General features: G+C 39.4%; 1 protein-coding gene across 7 annotated transcripts in view; it reads left to right on the top strand.

The window, feature by feature from the left end:
• Positions 1-24205, top strand: part of SAMD12 (sterile alpha motif domain containing 12) — a 378670-nt gene that overhangs the window by 285761 nt on the left and 68704 nt on the right. For 3 of the 7 annotated variants that reach the window (XR_012378308.1, XM_073893138.1, XM_073893135.1), the window contains exon 5: positions 21643-21750. The exons of the other annotated variants lie outside the window; for them this stretch is intronic. Coding sequence is in view for 2 of the 3 variants with exons in the window: in XM_073893138.1 (XP_073749239.1) it covers positions 21643-21722 (80 nt within the window). In the remaining variant the exon portion in view is untranslated. The remainder of the gene's footprint in view (positions 1-21642; positions 21751-24205) is intronic. 7 annotated transcript variants of the gene reach the window in all.

Genomic DNA, 24205 nt, shown 5'->3' with positions numbered 1-24205 from the left:
AATCTGCTGAAGAGAACATGTATTTTGAAACCAAATGTAAATTGACTTACATGTTTTCTGTTTTCTGTTTCATATATTGGCTTCACATTCACAAATATTGAAGAAATGCCTAGAGCGTGCTACACTAAAGGTGAGCAAAACAGACATTTTTCTGGCCTACAAGAAGCTCACGTCAAAGTCACATTCCATTCAGGTATCATGAATCATCAGACTTGACTGTGTATAAACCCATAGCCTTAACACTTCAAGCCCATTATTTTACCTCATCTGAATACCTTCTGGCTCTAAATTTCAGCATCTTGTGTGTCAAGCCAAGGGGACTGGGTCTGGGGAACCCTTAAGGTACCTGGAAAACATTCCCCTGGCCCCGGCCATTGGCACCTGTGTGTTCTTGAGGAATCCACCTCACATTTCTGAGTCAAGAGCCCTGCAGAAGCCAAACAAAATATTGCCCAATTTGCAAGGGTTTATGTTTTTGTGAATCTTAATAGAATAAAGATTCAAGTCCAGCCTGGCCTAACAGTATTACAGAACAGAAGTAGCTATTATTGTATTGTTGCTGTTTTTTCTGTGAATCTGTAAATACTGCTTTTGATCCAAGGAATCCAGAATGTGTCTTATTAGATTTACCAAAATCCCCTGATTCTGGCATGCCGCAGTTTATAATAGGCAATAGAATTGGGTTTCTAAAGCATCACTCTGTAGCATTTTTCTTTTTTTATCGGCCCACATGCGAGAGCGTAGATGAAAAGAGACGCACATACTCACTTTTGCCTGGTAAAGCAGGGGCACGCTTAGGGTCCATTGCTATGTGCCTGAAGAGTTGTCATCAGAGAGTCAGCTGCTCCATGTCAACCTGACCGTGTTGCCTGCTCCCCGTTGACAAATTCTGAAATCACACTGTTGCGGTTTCAAGAACCAAACACATGCCAGTTGACATAACATCTTTTATGTTCCTCCAGCTCTTAACTTCCACGTTAGAGAAAAGTGACCAACATTTTTTCTGGGAACTAAATGAAAAGAGAAGATAATAAGGAAACTTCAGGAAGTTAGTGAATATTTTCTTTCAGGGCCCAGGACACGTGAAAATCAGGCCTCTGAAACATCGGCCAGACACTGGAAACTCTCATGATTTGGTTTCATTAAAGATACCAAAGAATAATTAGACCATAAGGGGAATTCTGTTTTCCATTCCCCGGAGACTATGATTAGTAGGTGACTTTCCAGGTCATTCTTTTTTCCACTTCCTGTTTTTTTTCCCCTTTAAGAAAATTGCTTGCCCGTGATGGTAATGAGTAGAGTGGGAATAATACCCAAACACCTTGAGCTGGACGGCTGACCCAGGGTTGTGCTGCTGGTTTTTCATTTCGATGCAGCAGACCCAGGCTCTCCTGCAAGCCTGGACAGGGATTCCCTGTTCTCTTCATGTAGACAGCCAACGTGATAGAACTTGGGGATCTTTTTTTTGCATTGTTAATCTGAAGAAAAAAAAAGATGTGGAAAAAAGGAAATAAAAGATGTATGTTTCAAGATAAAGTGAAGTTACTTTATTTGTGAGTGTCTCTAACAAAGAGACACAGTGAAACACTGTCACAAATGGGGAAAGACTTTCAAGGTTTCCATTATACTAGGAACTGTACACAATTAAATTGAAATATAAATATAAGCCAGCATTTCAGTTAAGCTGCTTATTAAAATAATTAGGCCAGTGAAGCCAAGGAGCGTGTAAGCCAAGGAAATTGTGAGGTTTGGCTAAAATGCTCTCATTGCAGGTATACACAGAATTGAATGAAAAAGTTGTAAAGCCATGGGTTTAATAGATAAAAACTGTCCTACATTAAAAGTCAAAAGACAACCAGAAAAGAACCAAATACTTTTAAATAGATAGATAGATGATACAGATACAGACATAGATAAAGATTCATAGTAATAGAAATCCTAAACTGGAAGGGATTTCTGGGAAACCATTTCTAAACTGGCCACCACCAAGTTCCCATTGAAAACTTATTGTTGCCTGTGTGTTTTACTTTTTGAAAGATTCCCTTTACAATTTGCGCTTATTAAGCGCCAATTAACTTGATTTCCCACTAAGTAAAAACATGATCCTCCAATTAGAGTATGGATTAGCACAAAATAACTAGTGTCGCCTCTTTCAGTTAATATAATTTAAGCAAAAAGCAAATAAATGTGACATTTTGATTATCCAATGTAATCTTATTATGGGTAAATGTGTGATTTCTGTGAGTCCTTTTTCTGAAAAGCAAAAATAGGGCAAGAAGGCCCAGTGCCACCTTTGAGGGCAACTGGTTGGAAGCCACTGTCTCTTCTAGCCCCTTTATTGCGTGGTGGGTTTAATGGCTCAGCCTCAGACCATGCAGTTTTGTACAAGGTCAAGGCTAAAATACAGGTCTCCCAATGTTTCATCTAGCCCTCTCTTTGTTAAACCAGACCGCCATTTTATAAACTTGTGAGACTGAGGAGTTTTGAGTACTGTTAATTCCAATTTTAGAAGTGCAACTGCATTTGAAAGGCCATAGAAATAGCCCTGTGGTAACCCATTTTCTTCTCGGGATTTCTCATTAGGTTTTCTTAATATCAGATTGGTCTTTTTTTTTCTTAATTTTTGCTCTCGTGTGCCATGCTGTTACATAAGGGTCATAATTTCTACTCAGCTTCTCCACTGTAAGAGTTTGCAAATCATTGCATCTTCCTTATTGAGTCCTTTAGTATGAAAAGTGCCACCCTTAAAACTTTCTGTTTGATCATATAATCAGGTAAGACCTGGAAGAGCTCTGAAGACCTCTCTCTTAAATGACCAAGTGTGTTCAGATTGCTTCTTTCTGAGTATAGCTGCATTTGGAATCCAGTTCCATACTCTCTGTATCACAAAGCAACCTGGCCAGTAACTCACGTGTGCTGTTCGGGACTTAATAGAGATGATGTGAAAATTATTTGAGTCATGCTAAAGTATGTTTAGAACTGTGTACTTTCAGAACTTTAAGGAGAGTAGAATTGACATTGGAAAAGTCAACACATTAAAAAAAAAAAAAAGTGTGGCCAAGAATTAGAATTGGTGACAGCAACTTAGGGAAGTGTCCATAGCCCCTGAGTCTGGTTAGCACTACTGTAGGCTAGGACACCATAATGAATAGCTGGTCCATCACACCTGGTGACATCCTATTTTTAGACCCCCCGAGCATGCGGTGAATGCATGGAAGGCTGCCATTGCTTATTAAAGCCCTTTGGAAAATGTGGGCCCGCTGAATGTCACATGCCGCCCCCCCCCCATATCAGTCAAGTTACATTTGGAAAACAGAACGTTTAACTGCCTGCCATTTTGAGCTGCTGCTGCCAAGGCACCTCTATCCCAAGGCAGCTTCAGGGGGACAATTGTGAGATCTAGTGGGTGTCTCTCTCAACCTATCAATTAGGAAAAGAACATAGTTAGATGTGATATATTAGGTGGCCCTAAGATAGATCGCTCTGAAAAATCTCATATCGGCAAGAGTAATTCAAGTTGCCAGGAATCCAGAGTTTGCCATGTGACATCCCCAGAAGTCTGATGAGGTTTGACTGGTTTACTCTGCTAAATGAAACTGCTGAGATGGCTGTCACGAGGTGATTAATAAAGTGCATAAATCTTAACTATGGGAAAAAAGATGAATCGATGAATGCATATATTGGAAATGTAATGAAGCCAAATTGAAGCTACTAGGATTTGCTAATATATTACAGAAAAACAATATCATGTTTAGTGTTCCTCACTGGTCTTCTTTGATTGGTCTCCTTTTGAAAATGACCAGGAAGACATGTTTGGTTTTATTTTTTTATGTTATTTTAACACAGGAGACCTGAAGTGGCAACAGAGCAGGAAAGTAATTATGACATAGTGAATACATACTGCTGGTATTTAGCATTTGCCATTTATTCCCACCATGTTAATGGAGCAAAAAAAAAAAGCCGGGGGGGGGGGGGAAAGATTGGTTCAGTTCCCTCAAAGCTTCTATTGAATGCTGTTAGTAATCATATACAAAGTTTTGGTAGTTTTCAGAGTAATTAGAACCCCAGAGCAAATAAACACTAGATGAGCTCTCATCTTTGAAGTTCTTTTTTTTCTAACTAAATAGCTCTGTCCTGCTATAATTATATACTTGTCATTATAAAATTAAAAATAATTTTAAGTGAATGGATTTTTTTAAAGAAGCATTTGTTTCTTGCTAATTATTGTGAACTAATTGTAGTTTAGGATGGTCTGTAAGAAATCTGAAATCGCTGCCCTAGAGCCCCAGTCCCCGATGGCTGCAAGTTGAATTCCAGAAGGAAAAGCAAATGATGGGAAGGAAGGTCCAAGGCCATCAAAATCTGAATTTTCGTAACTTTGAAAAGATCTGACTTTCTGAAGGTCATTATGGACAGCTGTGCAGGGTGATGGCCAAAAATATCTTCACTGTCACATGGACCTGAATTTCATTCCAGCACTACTAGAACCTAACTGTGATCTCTAGCATGTTAGTTCATGTCTCTAACCCTCGACTTTTGCATTTGTAAATGGGGATGATCTCTACCTTGCAGCCTTGTTTTCAGGATGAAAGATAATATCTATACAATTTTTAGCACAGAGGCTGGCATCAGGGTAACTGTTGCTCTTTGCTTATCATCATTCCCATTGTTATTTTTGCGATAGGAACACGTACTACTGCTCAGAGGCCGGAGCTTGGTCTTTAGGACAGTTGGTTCATGACATCCTGTGACAGTGTTATTTTCGGTGGCAAGCTTGGCTCTACCAAGAGCAAGGGATTTAAATTCACCTATCCAGAAAAGTAGAAGTTTTCCGTGTTATTTTCCTATCTTTGTGATCCAAGGCCACGATAAGTGTGGGTAGAAAGTGTGACTGTACGGCCTGTGTGTCTATGAGGGGTTTTCCCAGGAACAAACAAGTTCTTAAAACCCCACCCATTCATAATTTCATGAAGGTCACACTTTGCCAGGATCTCCCTAGGACAACAAGGAAAACAGAAGGTAAACAGCAGTAATTAGTAAATCAGAACATTGAACCACAACAAGAAAAACCCCTACAGATGTGCCTCAATGTGACCCTTTTCCCCTAGTCCTCTTTTTCTTACTATTTATTACAAATTAATATCATGAGTTATGTGTTGAGTAAAAACTGGGCACCAGCTGTTTCTCTTGGGAGGTGGGAATGATGACTATCAAGGTCAGGGTTTCCCTCTGACTCTCCCTGCATTATCCCAACTCTTTTCATCAATAAACTATTTCTTTGTACTGTCCTTAGCTCTTTTCTTTGGCTGCTCATTTTTTATTTTGTTGTTGGTTTAGAGAACATTCTTCCTTCGTTTCTTGGTTCCAGGTACTGAGTTTACTGATTGTTTCTTATATTCCAGACACAAGGTGCTTCACATATGTCATCTTAATTAGTCTTTAAAACAACTCAGTATTACAGCTGAGAAAAAAAAATATTGTAGGGTCATAGAGATAGTAAATGGTAGAGCAACAGTTCCAGCGATTTATTTCAGGTTCATGAAACCAGACTACCCTCCTGGCCATATTCAGGAATCTGAATGATGGCGGGCGGAGTGGGTGATTTCAGATGGATTACCTACCAGAGAAACCAAATTTTGATTCTGAATGTAGTTGCTATGATGGACACTGAGACTGTGGATTCTTAATCTGACTTATCCAAACCTCTCTTACCATTCTCACTGGAATCTACCCAGGTCTTCTGGTACATAGGTTGATCAAGAGTCACAAATCCAGCTGACACCCAGGCTTTCTTCCTTCCTCCCTCGATCCATCCCCTTCCTACTCACAGCCTCCTGGTCTCACTACCCTGGATTCCTAGTTAAATGGAGCAGGAGAACCCTGCCAGCTTATGACACATCGCCTCAGGGGTAACAGAAGAAAATGTTCTCATCTCTGCAGACTAAGGGAGTGGTAGTGTTAGCCTTTATTACTTTTCTTAAAGATACTAAAAGGAAAAGGTTGGATAGATTTCAGAAGAAGGAAGGAAGAGAGATTGATGAGAAACAGGAAACCACATTCAGACATGAACAGGCCCCAAGAAAGACAAAAAAATTGCCATCCCTCACTGCATCTTGGACAGAAGAGCCCAACACATCTTTCTAACATATGCTCACCCCCACCTACCAAACTCAAGCATCACTGTTCTACAACCAGGCATTGCGTGTCTTTCTCTAAGTATCAGACAAGGGTTCTCACAGGGTGAGACTTTTACAATAGTAATTGCTGGCAATTATCCTATGCCATCCTGTGCCAGGTACTGGACTAGGTCCCACTCAGTCTCTGCAATAACTCTGTGAAATTGGTAAATTATTGTTCCCAGCCTACAGACAAGAAAGCCAAGGCTGAACAAACGTAAGCAAATTGCCTGCTGTCACACAATTAGGAAGGAACAGATCTGGTGTTGAAATGACGCCATGTTGCCTCCAGAGCCTGTGTCTGTTTCCAAGATGCCACATTACCTATGGCAGGGCAGTTTTTCAAACATGCCATTCTAGATTAGTAGGTCTTTTGGAGGGATAGAAGTAGAAAGGGGAAAGGGTTTTAGGGAAGTTTGTTGATGCCACAGCAACCTGAGAAAATATCATTGGTTTCTTGTTTTTTAATGGCAGCATTCACAGTTCATTAAATACAACAAACCTTCAAGCTGCTATTTGGATTGTTTGGCTTTTTCTGCTTACCAACTTCTTTTAAAAAAATTCTGTATTTGCCAAAGTGTATATGATCACTATTACATGGGAGCTATCAGATTTCCCATGGAAAGATTCAAGACTTATGAATGCCCACTGTGCAAAATGGATTACAAACCACTCAGAATTGTGAGATGCCGTCCAGAAGTCCACCCATGTGACTAGTAGTCCAGGCTCTTTCTTGCAACCATTTCTGAACAAACGCGACTAAGAGCAGAGAAATTGAATAGGAAATCAGGAGGATCCTGCCTGAGTAGAAGAGGAGAAGGCAGCACATAACCCAGACTTCTGAACCCACATGGAAATTAGAAGGAACTTTAGCCAGGTCTTTACCTGCCTGGGATCATGTAGTTTCAGCATCAGATGAAGTTTTATCCACTATTTCTCCAAGATTCTGCTAATACCCATTTTCTAGAAAACAGTGATGCTGAGTATACAATACGTCACCTCTGGTAATTGCAAGAGAACTTAATGAATTTTACACCACCATTTCCAGGCAGTCTTGACATTTCTTTTTTGTCTACATAGAAAGGGTAAGGGGAACCATTACACACTTTTTGTGGATGAAGGTTGGAAGGAACAAGGATACTTTGGGCAGTCACAGTCATTCACTTGTCAGTCTAATTGTGGAGATGTTCCAAACAGGATATGAAGATTCTTGTCCAGTTCAGTGGGAAAATTTATAGAATTCTATCACCTGGAGGGAAGTTATGAGGTCATCCTAGCCAGTTCTGCCTCAAGCAAGGTACACGCCCAAACTGCAAAAGATAGGGGGATTGGCTTATTGTTTCATCTACATTTAAAAAGTGCAAGAAAGCTAGTGCTTTCTTCATTTTATCATAAAGGGGCAAAAAGTGACCATCGAGGTTGCCTCTAATGCATCTAAAGGAATATATTTGGAAAGGCTTTTAGTAGAAAATAAAAATAAAGAGCTTGGTAAATGGTAGATTTGGCAAACTTTTAAAATCACCTTTATTTTACCCATTTTATTGACATGAAAGCTATGACTCAGAGTCACCTTTTTCTTTGAAAATGAGCTAATACACCTTCCAGAATGTAATACATAATACTTTAGGATGCCACTGGACACCTGCAGATCAGAAACCACTATGTCTCCATGCTTAGAATTTATGAATCGGAACATAACCACAATAGGGGAAGTTTCTGAATGAAACTCCTAGATAATGAGAACAGAATGCAACTCTGCAATCCCAAGGCAACCCCTATTCCATATTCATGTTCTATATTCATCTCCTCTATCCACACATTTGCTCCTTGGAGTCTGTTACTTCTGTTCCCCTTCATCTCTCTAAGTTCTAGCCATATTGACAAGACCCAATGGAAACCCTCTGTCTTTACAGAAGGCTCATCACCAGAGTCTAGGATGTACCTCCCTTCCCTAGGATACAGTGCTTGGTTTTTCTTACTCTTGTCTTTAGCTTTGTTTAACCTACTTGTTCAGGTATGGCCAGTGGGCTTTTCTTCTCATTCTTGTGCCAATCCAGATTGGATATAGCTGATTAGATGAAGGTTGCAAGACCATTTACCAAGTCTGTGCAAAGGATGCTGTGGTGGATTAACAGCATCTTTCTTGGGTATACAAGTGAGGAATAGAACATTTGGGCTGTGTATCTACCCTTCCAAAACTAGCCTATAAATACCTAAGGAATAAGATTCTCTCACTCTGGTTTATATCCTTTGCATGCCTGGTGTGCTTCTGACCTCATGCTAAGGACTTAAATGGTATTTGTTGATCAATGTCCCAAAAGCTGCCATCAACACAATAGGGAATAAGTTCTAAATGAGTCTGGAAAGCAATATCTTGTTTTTACCAAGAGACAACACTTCCCATAAAAGTAAAGTGCCAGAGAAGGAATACTAAGTATTTTTCTCCATGAGTCCTGGCCAAACATAAAGTGAAATTCCACATGCAATCACACTTAGAACTAGATTTATTTGTAATATGTCTAGGCTCATTGGAATTTTTATTGTTTGTATATTTAATCCATGGTAGTCATTGTCCAGCTCCTTCTACCTGATGCTTAATTTGGGCTTAATTGATATGCTTTAAGGGAAAAGAGAGAAAATACAAAATATATCCGACTGAAAAAAAATAAAATGAAAATATGGTGGGGAACCAGAGCTAATGAAAACAGCCTGCCTGATAAAAATAGTCATATTTGCTTTGAAAACTTGCACCTCTTCCAGAGTAGATAGAGGGAACAACTGGGTGGTGTCCACTGAAGCATCTGAATCCTGATCTCTGTCCATTTTTAGCAAATTCCAGTAACCTTTGAGGTTCATTCTCATTTCATTAAAAAAACCAAAAACTCCCCTATAGTTACAGTACTTACTGCCGGGGTTAATTGGAATTTCGACTTCAACGATTTCTGGAAGCTTAGAACAAAATGTATGTTTGAAAAACAAGAGAAACAAATTGCAGAAGATGGACAGGTTGGGTTTACATAGAAATTTCATGTTCTTTAGACCACAGGAGAAGTGGGCAGCTGCCAGAGCCCAGCTTTCAACTGCTCAGTGGATAGCCAGCACCAGCCTTTCTGGGGAGATCAGAGGTGGGGGGAGCCTTTACCTGGCTTGGACCTCATGTCCTTAGGTAAATGGAAAGGACAATGGACTTGGAATGAGAAGACCTAAATTCAAGTTTTTCCCAGATGTTTGACTTTGCGCATGTGACATAGCCACTCCAAACCTTGATTTCCCCTCTGAAAAAAGGAAATAGTCATTTTTCCTTACACTACGGGGTCATGATGGCCAGATAAGAAAATGGAAGCTGGAAGACTTGATAAACTACAACCACAGCAAATTAAATTATTACCACCCAGTGTCACTCAAGCCCAGTTTCTTAGCCGTTTCTCCAAATAACTTGCCTTCAAACAGAGATCACTGAAGACTTTCTTCAGGGATCTGGACCTCATTTCTACCAAAAGCACCTGAAGGATACAACTCCTGTATGAAACAGTGGCTTTCTATACCTAGATGGTGGAATAGGAGATACAGTTTGACTGGACTCCCTGGTGAGAACCATAGCCTTTAATGTAGAAAAATGGATGCTGAGCAAACTTTAGAGAAGGTAGAGGAGACATGGGTTTAGAAATTGGGGACTGGTTTCTAACCATCCCCTGGAATCCTACTCAGTAGGGGGTCTCCTTAGTCCTACTAAGGGAGTCTATGACTGAGCCCTCTACCAGCTTGTCTCAGGGCCTGATTCAGAACCCCTCCACCATCCAAGGCAGATTTCTAAGCAACTTCCAGATGTTTCATGTCCTTTACAGAGATGATTGGCATATAGATGACATACCGTCTTTTTCTCTGGTCAAGAGATTGTTACTTTATGCCAAACGTCAGCAATCTACTCCTAAAAATGCCTCTTATCTACTAGAAGACATCCATTCATTCACCTAACATTGCACAGACCAACAGAATGGTTTCTGTGCTAGGAATTGACAATAAAGTGGTGAGCAAGATAGGAAGAATCTCTGCCTCACAGCATTTGCATTCCTAAACCCACAGCACACAGGAAGGCCCTTGAATGAGAGGAACCTCCTGTCTACACATGTGATGCTACATTTTAAAAGAGCACTGAATTATGAGTCTTTTTTTCTTTGTTACTAATTCACCATGGTACCTTTCTTTCTCATCCTCTACTTCCTAATCTGTGAAACTGGAGGCCAAAATGAGTTCTCTCAGGACGCTTTTAGTTTCTAGAATAAGCTAATTGCTTGACCTTAGGAAAACCTCTGCTTCGGTTTCCATATTTATTAGAGAGAAATTATGACATTCTCCCTACTATCACTTCTAGCTGTTTCTGAAACTGAATTTAGGTAATATGTGGATGTTTGAACTGTGTGTGGGCAAACATAAGGTGCTGTGAAGACTATTATTAGGATGTGATCACTAACCTAGTAAGAAGGAGGGCAGCCTTGAGGTTTCTTCTTGGGGACCCAGAGTGTACACGTCTGCCACTTACACTAAAAGCATGCAGATCCCTGCCCTGTGCAGGTGGCTGAAATAGGCTGCAATTATTAGAAACTCTTCTTTCTGTCTAGAGGACCTAGAGTGCTTGAGGCATAGTACATCTGTAGTAATACAATTGAGAGAAGTCTCCGTTGCCTAATGAGAAAATAGCCTCCTGCCACCATTTACGTATGTTCCTTAAAGCTAGGCTCAAACTGGTTTCTTCTCGTTTTTGAAGAACATTTGAACCTTTTCTTTCCCTTTTGCTGTTGTTTGGAGCTTGCTTTTCGAAGCCGACCTACAACCTTTATTTTTCCTAAGCTTGATAGTCCAGAAGCATAGCACCCTCCCCCCAACACCACCACCCCCCAGCCAGGTCACTAAGTACCATCAGCAGCACGCAGGCCACCTTTGCCATATTTCTACTGAGAGCTGTACTACAGAATCAGCCCAGAGGTATCAATGATGATAATTTTGTCCTTGATTCTATCTCAAACTTGAGTTTACCCTGCCCTTGTAGCATAGAGTAGGTAATGCAGCTGATTGGAGATAAGCAGTATGTGCCCTGAGTGACCGTGCTCCTGTCGGAGTTGCTTGGCTACAAGATGACACTAGGGGAATGCTTTGCATTTCCTCTGACACCATAACAACCGGACTCAAAAGTATATTTTGACTAAGAATGTAGACATCATGCTATCATTTACACAGGGATTTGTTTTTGGAATTCCTTGTTCGGCTAAAGAAAATGTTGTGACTGTTGATTTTGTGGTTTATCTGAGCACTTGCAACAGAATAAAGCCTACAAGCATTTATTGTGCTTCCCTCATCACCACCACTAAAATGGCAAAATGGCCCAGTCCCGAGTGGAGAGAAAGTACAAGGGTCAGCTCTGAATCTCAGTAGTACCCTTTAGAAGGGAATTATTTGCAGACGAGAAATTTGCCAAGGTAAGTCATGTGTCCATGTGTTGGAATGTGTGTTGCTATCTGGGTTCAAGTTGTCTGCTTACCCAGCTATCTCTTTGGTCAAGTGAATCCCACAGGGCCAAGCAGTACATCTCCCCTTAGCTGCCCCCAAAAAGAGACATAAACATCTCAGACACATAGGGAACAGGGTTGTGCAACACAGAAATCAGCAAAATGCATCAAATATGCATGCCTTGATTACAATGTTAAAATAGACTTTTTACATATTCCTTCTTATGTATATAAAACACTGACAATACACCCCACAATGTCAGAATGAGGGTATGGTAGGGGAATTAACTATTTCAGTTCTGCATCTAACAGCTGTAGTCTTTGCTACAGTTGAAAGCATAATTCAAATGTGGCAATGGGTGATTAAAATCAAGTTTAAAAAGATACAGGTTCGATTTTTCTTTAAGATTTTCCCAAGTCACTCTAGCCCATGGAAATGTCTTCTGTCTTTAAATTATCTTCTGTGAGCTTACTGTTTTATAACCTTCAGTTGGAAATTATGTACTGCTTTAAAACACCTGGATTTGAAGATTAAATTTGCTTAAATGTTAAAAAAAAGATAGTGTTTGCATCATTTCTCATGTAACCATTCCCAATTAATGTTAATCACAAACAGTGTATGATTATTATCTAATATTAAAATACACAAGGCACACCCAATTTGATCTAGATTTCCTTCCAGTTAAAATCATGGGAAAGTGTTAGGATGTTTTTCTTTTCGTGTGTATTCAATAGCAAAAGACTATCAGTCTGATCGGTAGAAAGTCTTAAAAATAATAAAACTAACAGCAGCTGATTGTAATTTATCTTTCAGAAAAACAGTTGTTATACTTTCCATTCCAGAGAGGGAAAAAGTTGTCAGGGGTGAGCACTTCTGCACATTTTGATCACTTGGAATTCATCTTCATTTTTGCATTAGAGGCTGAAGCAGCCCCAGACCCAGATGTGCAATTGATTTTTGTTCAATTTCAACTCTGGGGAAAATTACACAGAAGTGCGTAATTTTTTCTCTGAATGCCCAGATTATGTAAACACACCCATTTCGTTTTAATAACAGAACTAGGGACATCCACTGGGAGAGCATGCTAATATTTTTTTTCCTCTCGAAATTGTATTTTGGGGCAAACCTTGCACAAAGAAGGATTTAGGGCCTTTTATAGCCCAGGGAATGGACAACATCTTATGAGCCACTTTGCAAATACATATGGCTACATGTAATGGAAACAATGCACCTTCACTTCTCTTCACTTTACACTGCCATGTTGGTCTCTTTGATCATGTATGAAGCCTTGAAATAGAAAACTTGCCTGGCTTGGTTTGCATTTGTGATCACTGACCTCTAAATTATAGTGATCCAAACTAACCCCTTCCCATATGGCTTGAGCGTGAGTTGTCTGAGTATGTTGCTTCCAACCTGGTTTTGAGCAGAAATGGTTATGTTCCACTGGTGAGGCAGCTCATGACCAGTGAATGGTCTGGTGACATGACCAGTGAAAATGGGCCCATGTGCCATCTTTATGGTTTCTTCTCTAAGCATCCCAGATGCTGGAGCTCTCTTGGATCCACTTTAGACATTTCAAGTTCAGCTGGGGAAAGGACGACATATAGAAAGACAGGGAGAGAGAGCCTTTTCCTCAATGCTTTGCCTGTGTTAAGTTCCACAATGATAAAGCAGAGAGATAAAATAAGATTAGCTTATCTATGGCACTCTTGGGTCATCCATTAGACTTGGCAATGTGGCCTTCAATAACAGTTTAGGCTTAGCCTGCAGGGCTGCATAGGCTCTTGCATAAACAGATATATATATTTTATGAGATTGAGTATATGAACTGACATCAGGAGATTTTATGGAGGGCTTAATTACTCTCAGAGGTTTAAAAAGTGTTAAATGGGAGATATTTGGTCAAAAGTAAAAATGACAATTAAAAATTGCTTGACACTAGGACCCAAACAAAGGCTTGCTTTGAAAGCATTTGTTTGCGTTATCACTGTTTATGTTTTCCCACAATCTGGACTCTTTCTGGAGTCAATAAATACCATGTTTGCTAACAGAATGAGTGCTAGCAATTAGCAGAGTTCTAAGCGATGCCGGGTAAATAGCTGCATTGTTTGCTATGAAAATTACCAGGGAAAGACTAACCAGGGTTGTTTTTACCAGCTCCAAAAAGAATCCCTCAGAGCCTTCTGGAGAAAGGCAGCATAATTCAGGAAAGGGTACAGACTGTGGAATTAGATAGGCAAGAGTTTGAATCCCAATTCAGTAATTTAATAACCTTAAAATGTGGTCTCAAGTACCTCATCCATAAAACGAGGGTAATAATAACTATTGCAATGGAGTTCTAAGGATTAAATAAGTTGAGTATAGGAACATAATATGCATAGTCGAAGGAAATCATTTTATTAGGGTTCATCCCTTTTGTTTCCTTAATTCCCTAAAGAATATCATCTGAGAGTTTATTTCTGCAGATTTGAAGGAGACATACAAATCAAGTACGGTACTTTTCCCCCTTTGTCCGAGGCTTGCATACACCTGTCAGAACTATGTAAGGAAATGATTGTATCAGAACCAAAGTGTGGTCTTCCATTTCTAGCAAGATGAATGACCAAATGTTTAGAGAGAACCCTCCCAGTTTGCATTTAAATACACTAGATGATAATAGGTAGACAGAGATTGGGAAGAGAACAAGGTCAGGAAACATCCAGAAAGCTCTACTTCACAGAGGTAAGCAAGTCCTACAGCTGGCATCTGTGACCTAGGTGTTAGAGCTATGACCAGTGTGGGAGAGATTTGGACAGGGCTTAAAGCAGACTCTGAGCAGGATGGGAGATTGAATCTTTACAAAAAGCCAGGACCCCACAAGGTGACATTCTTAGTAGGTGAATTGGGGGGGGGGGTGTTGGAAACCCACACCGCAGAAGAGTTGCTGTTCATGACTCCAAGTGATAAAGAGGATATGTAGTCTATAATTTCTAAGCTTCTAGAAGAAAAACTGCAAAGAGAAAAACTTCAAATACAGAAAAACCTCAATAAGTCAAGAAAGAAAAGCGGTAATAAAAGACATATTGAAGAGTAGAACAGATACCACAAAATAAAGTCGTAAAAATGAATCCAGATATTTCAGTAACCGAAAATCAGTGCAACTATGTTTGATAACAAAGATTATCAAACTAAATTAAAACACACACACATACACACGCTCACACAAAATCCAGCTACATGTGTATAAGAAGCACAGAATGGTTAAAAGTGAAGGTTAGAGAAAGGTATTCCAGGCAAACATTAACCTAAAGGAAGTCTTCATTACTATAATAATATCAAACAAAAGTAGTATTAAAGGCAAAAAATAATACACTAGAGATAAAGAGGTGAATTTTCTCGAAAGCTAACATTTCTCAGGAAATATAATGAGTTTATATGTAATGAGTAGTATAGCTTCAGATATTAAAAATAAATTAACAGAATTACAGGGATAAATATACAACTCTACATCATAGTAGGAAATTTTTACTTAACAGTTTTCAGTAGAACAGAGAAAACTAGAACAGCACAAAGAATAAGCTTGACCTCAAGGACATATGTAAAACACTGTTCCAACACTTAGGGAGTAGAAATTCCTTTGAGGGAGACACAGAAAATTTATTAAAACTAATGTTGTAAGGCATAAAGCATGTCTCAACAAATGGTAAAGAATCCATTTTATCATAAGAATAGAAACAAATTAGTTATAAAAAGATAAATGGATACATAGGGAAATTTTAAAATCCACTTTTTTAAATAACCCGTGGGTCAAATAATAAATCGTAATAGAAACTATGGAAATGATAAGTACTACTTAACAAAATATATGAGATGAAGCTAAAGTAGTACTTAATGAGAAATTTATAGCCTTGAATGCTTATATTAAAAAAAATAGCTATCAACTGAAAAATTTAGAAAAAGAGCAGAATAAACCCAAAAATAATGGAGGAAAAAGTAAGATAACAAAAACTAATGAAGTAGAACACAAAAATAGAGGATGTTGGTGATCAACATCAAAAGTCCATTCTGTGAAAAGCATAATGAATTAATAAGATTGAAAAAAATGAAATTGCACAAATAACATAAAGGATGTAAAGGGGTCTTTAATTACACATGCACATGAAGTTAATTAGATAATAAGGCAAAATTATAAACTAGGCAGATAAATTTGAAAATTTGTGTACAGTGGACATTCTAAAAGTACATACTTATTATCAAAACTAATTTGAGAAGAAAACTGATCCTTTAACCGTGAAAGAAATGAAATTGGTAATTTTTTTTTACTACTGGAAAACACTAAAGCAGAAGGTCTTGCATGTAAGTTATGCCAAATATTCAATCCAAAATACATAAAATCTTTTAGACAACAGAAAAAGTGGGAATATTCCCAGACTTACTCTGCAAGGCCAATATTAACCTTGGACCCAAACCTTGACAGAGTATAAGAAAATAAAAGTACACACCACTCAAATATCTAGAATATTAACAAGTAAAAACATTAGCAAGCCAAATTAAGCAATGGATTTTAAAATGATATACCATAAATTTGGGTTTATCCCTGGAAGCAAAGTTAGTTCATTATTAGAAAATTATTTAATGTAATTCATCATATCAACTAATTAGAGGAGGAAGCCATATGTCATCTCAGTATATACTCCCAAAAAAATCATTCTGTAAATGATCATTCAATAAATCTATCCATGATAAAAATTCTTAGCAAACTAGGAATAGAATGGCACTTTCTTAACCTAATAAAGGATACCCACAAAAAATTTATGGCAAACATCGTTTTCAATGGTGAAATATTTTTTAAAGCCCCTTTAAAATCAGGATCAAAATGAGCATGCTAGCTCATGACTTCTATTCCACATAATTTTGGAAGTTCTAAAGACACATGACCTAGAGAATAACTTTGTATGTGAGGAGACAGGCAACCAGCATGTTCATAGCAGCTTTGATTTTAATAGCAGAAAACTGGAAATTACCCTATTATCCTTTGACTTAGAATGGATAAATCAGTTGTGGCATCTTCATACAATGGCCTTCTATACAGCAGGAAAGCAAATGGACCGTAGCTATGTGTGTCCACATGGATGAATAATATTGAGCAAAAAAGCCAATCACAGAATACATATACAGTATCATTCCACTTATATGAAGTTTACATAAAGTTCATAAGCAGGCAGATTTCAATGTATGTCTTAAAATATATATGTAAACTGTAAAGAAAGATAAGGGAATGATTAACACAAAATTCAGAATCTTGATTACATCGGCGGGGAGCAGGGTGGAGAGGATCCAGGAAGGGCTTGTGATAATTTTCCATATCTTGAGCTGGTAATAGATGCGTTGTTGATTTCCAACAATGAATCATGGCTTCCCAGACTAATAAGAGAGATCTGATAACTTACCCCTGTTCCAATTGGCTTCAACTTGAAACACCTGTGACCCCCCACTTACCCAATAATTATAGTCAACTGAGGCAGTTACTCATTGGCCTGCTCATGGTATAAATGTCTTATCTCTTCTTTATCCTTGTTTGTTTTCTGGGATTTTTTCTTTTGTTTTGCTATGTGTCCTTTCTATAATCCAGGACTTGCGTCACTGTTGTTGTCTTTTGGATTATAAGATCAAGTGTATGATCTAGAGAATGGCCAAGGATGTACAGAGGAGATTGCTAGGAAAGACTATCTTATATCTGTATCATTTATCTTCCTTTTAATAGCCAAGCTCCAGAAAGTAATAAAATTCAGCACACAGTGTGTTCTGTGACTCCCTAACCTCTCAAAAAAAAAAAAAAAAAAAAACCAAATAAAAATGAGAAATGTTTCCGTTCGGTGTGCTGTGTGTACAATGCAAAAATTGTAATCCAAATAAAGATTTAGAAAAGAAAGATGAAAACTCAAACAAGACCATTCTACCCTCTGGGAATTCACAGTCTAAATATGACATACATAGAGAGTGAGATAGGAGAAAAGAAAGTGGGTGGTAATGATATTGCTGACAATAATGTCTATTCAGGAAATGGAAATATCTAGAAAGAAGAGTCAGCTAGTTCTTGGGCATTGATCAAAGAAAAAACATACAGAAAAAGAGGAAGGTCACTTTATTTTATAAAATTCTCCTTCTGACTTCAGGTGTTACACAGCTGGTCTACCTCCCCTGCGCCCAGGGTCCTGGGGTATTTTGGCTAACGCTATTTGCAGTGCCCATAAACTCAAAGGAGGTTAGTGCTGAAGGGGATATGACAGAACGGTCGTTGTGCAAAAAACTCAAATACATTTAAGAAGTGGAAAAATCATAGGATTTTGTGAGGTTACCTTACTCTGGTAACATCACCAGAGTATGAAGTAGTGATTACTGCAGAGAATGTTGGAGTACTTTCCCCTCCCCCACTCTCGCTAAAGGCAGTCACATCCAGAAACTTCCTTCATTGTGCCAGCCACACTAAATATGTCTGCTGGCTCCAAATGACCCATGGAATACCAGTTTGTGAGCTTTAACAGCTCCCATTGCACAGATGGGAGATATTGATAGTGGTAGTGATTTACCCAAAATGACACAAAGAGCAGAGATGAGTCTGGGATCCAGAGCTGTTCAACATGATGGACTCAGTCTGAAACCATGAGGGAGGAGACATGTGCATGTGTTTTTATGCGAACAGTTTTTGCTAGCTGGAATAAAACAAGAGGAGTATAGAAGTTTTGTAAACAGAGAAGTTTTATATTGGGGTCAATAAAAGAGACCAAAAACTTGATTGAATAAAACATCTTGCTTCCAGCTCATTGCATCCTTGTCCATATTGATCAGCTGTAATAGAGCATGACAGAGATATTGATTGACTGAAGCAATTCTCAGATATTTGGGACCTGAAAGCAGCCATAGACTATCAGGAAGGCAACGCTCTACAGAAGCCTACAATTAGGAAAGTGAAGCGAAAAGGGGACTTGGGCATAAGGTGTTCTGTATTTATATCAATCTATCAAGTGACATGTCTGAAGCAGATTGTGCCTCATTTTCTTCACCTATAAGTTAACAGATAAGCATATGCTGGTGATTGTCTTATAAAGAGCTGTTGATGAAATGCCTACTTAAAGTATGTGCCTGGGTTTTTGCTAATACTGATTTCTAAAACACTGTCAAAAACAATGACAATAGATTAGATACACACTTTACATTTGTCATCTACTTAAAAAAAAGAAAACACAGAAAAACAACAGCAAAGGAAAATGTTAAGGACATAAATCTATCAAGACATGGGAAGCAGAAGGGAAGATGGCAGTACACACATTTTGGGGGCTGGAAAGCAGACAGGCTCATGGTAAATGTATTGGCAGACCCAAGATATTAATAGCTGAGTTAAAATCAAGGAGATCATTGAAAAGTTTGAGAAACAACCAGATCCCCAGACCTCCTCTCCCGCTCCTTATATTCAATTCAGGAGACTGCCATGCTCCCAGCCCTGCCAATGGGGGACGCTTTATTCCTGAAAAGGGTAAAATAGTCTCTGGGGATGGAGTGCACCAGGCACAGATGAGAACAAGGCTCCAGAACTTCGGCTTCTCTGGGAAGATGAAACTGATGGAATACCTAATATGAGGCATCCTAACAGGATATTTACATAAGTAGTAAAGAGTTTGGGGCTAAGGGACCCGTAAGTATTTAGAAAACCAAACAAATTAAGAAACAAGATAATTTTACCTCTTGGGAAAAGAGGGAGGAATTGTGATGGTGGTTTACTCTGGGCTCCTTTTGGGTAGCATCTGAATACTGTAGTAATGTAAACACTGCATCCTGATTTAATGAAAATGACTGTATTGGCGTGAAGAGGGGATGGGAAGAACGTGTGCTGTAGAAGTGGAGGGAGGAAAGAGGTAAGTTCATAATGTGTTCATAGTGTAAAATCAGTTTTTTTAAAGTTGGACACTTTAATTTTTTATTTAAATTTAAGTTAACATATAGTGCATTATTAGTTTCAGGGGTAGAATTTAATGATTCATCATTTTCGTGTAACACCTAGTGCTCATGACATCGCATGCCCTCCTTGATGCCCATCACCCAGTTCCCCATCCCCCCACATCTCCCCCTCCAGCAACCCTCAGTTTGTTTCCTAGAGTTAAGAGTCTCTTATGGTTTGCCTCTCTCTCTCTGTTTTTATCTTATTTTATTTTTCCTTCCCTTCCCCATGTTCATCTGTTTTGTTTCTTAAATTCCACATATGGGTCAATTCTTTTTTTTTTTTTTTAAGTAGTCTCCACACCTAATGTGGGGCTTGAACTCACGACCCTGAGATCAAGAGTCACATGCTCTACTGACTAAGCCAGCTAGGCACTCCTTGAAGTTGGACACTTTTTTTTTTTAAGTAGCAGTATAACTATGTGATTTAGAGATAAAGGAAGTAAATACCAAAATAATCAGCTGTGGGAGTGGGGAGCTGGGTAAGGGGAGGAGGGCTATCGTCAGATGTTTTTTATGGCAAATCTTGTAGAACAATTCAATTCTTTAAAATTAGGCCTAGGTATCTTTGATCTAAAATCCATATATTATTTATTTATTTCAAACCGATTAATAAAAATAAGGTGGAAGTATGTGCCGAAAAGCCGACTTAGTGTTTGCTCCAACAGCCAGAGGTGAGGAGGACAGAGAATGATACTCTGTCCATCTGCATGTCTTTCCTAGCAAACCCAGTCTGTTCACATGCTATTCGAACGATGCCTTGGTCTGGAGCAGATGAAATGATGTGCCCTCGCTTCAGGATAATGGGAACCAGATGGCCTCAGCCTTCTCGAAACATGTCATTTGTAACTGCTTTTATTTATCTTGCACTTTGGGTTATACTTCTTTAGGACATTTTTGGATCTTACAGATAGTAAGAATTATTTTCTGAGAATCATAACATCGTTAAGACTTGAAACAGTCCTGGGGTTTATGGATTCTACTTACCTACTTCCTTCAGAATAAATCGGACATATGCCTTTTACTTAAAAAGGCCAGGTGGGGAAGGGGGCTGTCACTGCTCACTCACCTTGGTGTGTCTTACAGTCTTGGATGTGGCGCTTTGTGGCTCTTAACCTTTTCTCAGTTGTGAGGCTTTTAATCTCATTAAAGCTGTGGGCTGGCTCTTGAGAAAAATTCCTGTAAACAGATTTTACATACAGTTTCAGAGAATTACAGAGTCCCTGATGCCCATTCATGAATCACTTAAGTGTTCATGAACTTGTTATGAGTCTGATCCATATTACTTGCTATACCAGTAGATTCTAAATAAGTGTTGAATTAAATGAATGGACCCAAAGGGAAGGACTCTAGTTCCAGCTGACTTACTAGGCGAAAACAAGGATGCACAATCAGTGCACTGTTTTATTTTATGTCTTTGATTTTCCTCTTGGAATATGGACAATTGGTTTTGAATGTCTTTCTCTCCTTGCTCTTTGGACTCTGTCGGTCCTTGTGTCTTCCTCCATTTATCCTGAAGCAGTACAGAAGGAATGTCTTCCCTGCTACTTAGAGTCCTGAATTTCTAGACTAAACTTGTAAAAAGTACCCTCAACAGTACATGTTGCTGTTCTAAAATAAGTAAGTAAATCAATAAATAAAGCTGCATTATGCCCAGTTTGTTCCACATATTCAAGGCTGCCATATGGCTTCAATGGATGTCTAGTGAAAATGTATTTAGTATCTCATAAAACCTACGTAAAGATGTCAAATGCCCATAATTAAAGACGAATCCTCTTTGAGACATTGCTTTACCGATTAGCCACCTGGAGCTGTCTGGCCAAGTCCTAATCAATTAGGCAGTTGTGGACATTTTGAAGATGTACAAGTCCTGAGGAGAGGGGAGAATACTTAGCAAGTTGCGTAGTGATGATAGTGCTGGGGTAATGGGGCTCTGGATGTTCTCATTAGGAAAATGCCTCATTGCAGTCCATTTCTACTCCCTCAGGTAATCACCATTGGAAGGAACGGCAGCATTACCTGAGCCCTGCCCTGCGCAGGATAATAAAACTTTCCGTGGCCATGTGAGGAGCAGTATACTAGAGGTCATAGGAAGGTACTTGAGGAACTAACCTTACTCTGTTGCTGGTCCTTCCCATTCTCCAAAAGGCAGTTTTGTCTCCATTTAAGTCCTCACCTCGCAGTGCTGCCAGCCCTGCAGAATTTCATCATCATTCCCTTCGTGTCAGTTAGTTCTCCAACCAGGTAAGAACAGCTGCGGGGAATGTAAATCATAGTGGGCCTCGGATTTGCCCCGGGAAGACCTGGAACACCAGGCAGACGCCTGCGTCATAATCCCAGAGATTCCGGTTGTCACTCCAGGTACATTCAGCTCATGTTCTTCCCTTGGCCTCTGCCTTCCCCTGTTTCACCCCTGCACATAGGACCACAATCTTATTTTCATGCTAGTGGTTATCCTAAACAATCAGCCATGAGTATCCTGAAGACTTTGGGATGGGTCACCAAGGCTTGCAGAATGTTTTCTTTTTTTAGTTGAAATTCAATTAGCCAACTTATAGTACATCATTAGTTTCAGATGTAGTATTCAGCAATTCATCAGTTGCATAGAACACCCAGTGCTCATTACATCACGTACCCTCCTTAATGCCCATCACCCAGTTACGCCAGTCCCCCACCCACCTCCCCTCCAACAGCCCTCAGTTTGTTTCCAAGAGTTAAGTCTCTCATGGTCTGTCTCCCACTCTGACTTCTTCCCATTCTGTTTTTCCTCCCTTCCCCTGTGGTCCTCTGCACTGGAATGTTTTCTATAGTAACAATTTTGTCTTCCCTTTCTGGCTATAAAAACCAAAGACTACTCCAATACATGATTATTGATGTCATTATATTGCAACATGAGGACACATTTTAGGGTGGAAAATTTTGTAAAGATGTCCAGCAATCCCAGGTGTGAGCATGTCCTTTAGTGAATCTCGGGAGGGACAGAAGGTGGAGGAGGTGGTGACCCCTCCAAGGGTGGTGAAGGCGCCACCGGGGTGGTCACCCGGGCACCACTTGCCTTACGGAGAGCAAGTTAACTAGGAGATGGTGTTGATTTTTGCAGGTGTTCTTAAGAAACAAAGTGAGAAAGTTGGACTTACCCCGAAAATAAAACTGAAACTTATGTTAGAAACAACAGAATGTAGCACTATTTCAATTGCAAGGGAATCTGGCTTTAGCTCTCACAAAGTAAAGGAAGTCTCAAATTACATGATTAAAACCATCTTCTTGAGGTTTAGGAGAGGAGTGGTTGGCGTATTTCCATTTTATGCAAGCCTCTTGAGGAGTGTTTATGCATTGACTGTCAGCGCCTTGACAGAGCACACCCTCTCCATCCCCACCGACTCACAGGCTGGGCCAACTGCTCGCCACTTGCCATTGCTGCCTCCGAGCAGGACCCGTTACTCAGCATCGCCTAAGCATTTACACAGAAGATTCCGGGTGTATTTTCACAGGTTCTCCTCCTTATCTTTGCTGGGGTCTTTGTCTTGAAGTGCTTCAGCTCTGGCTTCAACATGGAAGTCAACTTCCTCAAAGCTAGCAGCCATTAACCCCCCCCCATCTTTTGGTGGCATTTAGGACAATACTACAAATAAAAGGCCAGCCCTTAACTTGTGGGGGACTGACCCACTAATAGATTTTTTTCTGAGGTACAGTTCTCTGCACCCTGGAACAGAATTCTGTTACATCACTTAAACGTGTGTCCGAAGAGTTTCACACTTCCCAAGAGCCAACACTTAAAACAATGCCAGAACGTAAGAGCGCTTAATATTCCTGTCCTGTTTTGTTCTGTCCCCACACTTGACAATGAAAGTCTCATCTTTCCATACCCTCTGCCGTTGTCTTTATGTGTCCACACACAAGAATTAAAATGAACATTTATTGAATACTCCCTTTGGCAGGATTTTCTGCTTAACATCTTACAGCCTTTCTCCCCAACATCAAGTAGAGGAAGTAGGTACATTTTACAAACAGGGAAACTAAAACAAAGCATTTTATCCAGACTGGTTTAAAATTACCAAGAAAAATAAGTAGAGAGGGAATAAAGAAATGAAACAAGAGTGGAAGACGCTGACAGTTGTAGAAACGGGTGGTGATTGTAATGTGGTTTCAAAGTACTATTCTTGCTACTTTTGTATATGTTTGGAAAGGTCCATAAAGTGAAAGTGTGAGAATTATAAAAATACAACTAATTAAATCTAAACCTTGGGAGAAAAAGCATCTCTTCTTTATCTAACCTATGGTTAAGATTATTTGGGTGACCCCCCCCACACTATGGAAAATGCTCGTAATAGCTGAGCTCTCTGCTAGAGGTCCACTGAAACCCTGAGTTGTCCGTTTCCAACCATTATTGCCTGCCCGTGGCCTTAAATTGTTCAGATTTCCTTTGGCTTTCCTCCTGAGTGTTCCATGGAAGCCTGTGTTGTCCCCCAGGAAGACATCAGGGGATGTCATTTCAAATGCCATGAAATAATCTTTTTGCACTGTTCAGTTGTGATAATGTGTGCTTTTCC

The sequence above is a fragment of the Callorhinus ursinus genome, unplaced genomic scaffold (assembly GCF_003265705.2).
Source record: "Callorhinus ursinus isolate GAN/ISIS: 27379988/994484 unplaced genomic scaffold, GSC_fseal_2.0 scaffold5, whole genome shotgun sequence".
Classification (NCBI taxonomy): Eukaryota; Metazoa; Chordata; class Mammalia; order Carnivora; family Otariidae; genus Callorhinus; species Callorhinus ursinus.
This window is presented reverse-complemented; position numbering and strand designations above follow the sequence as displayed.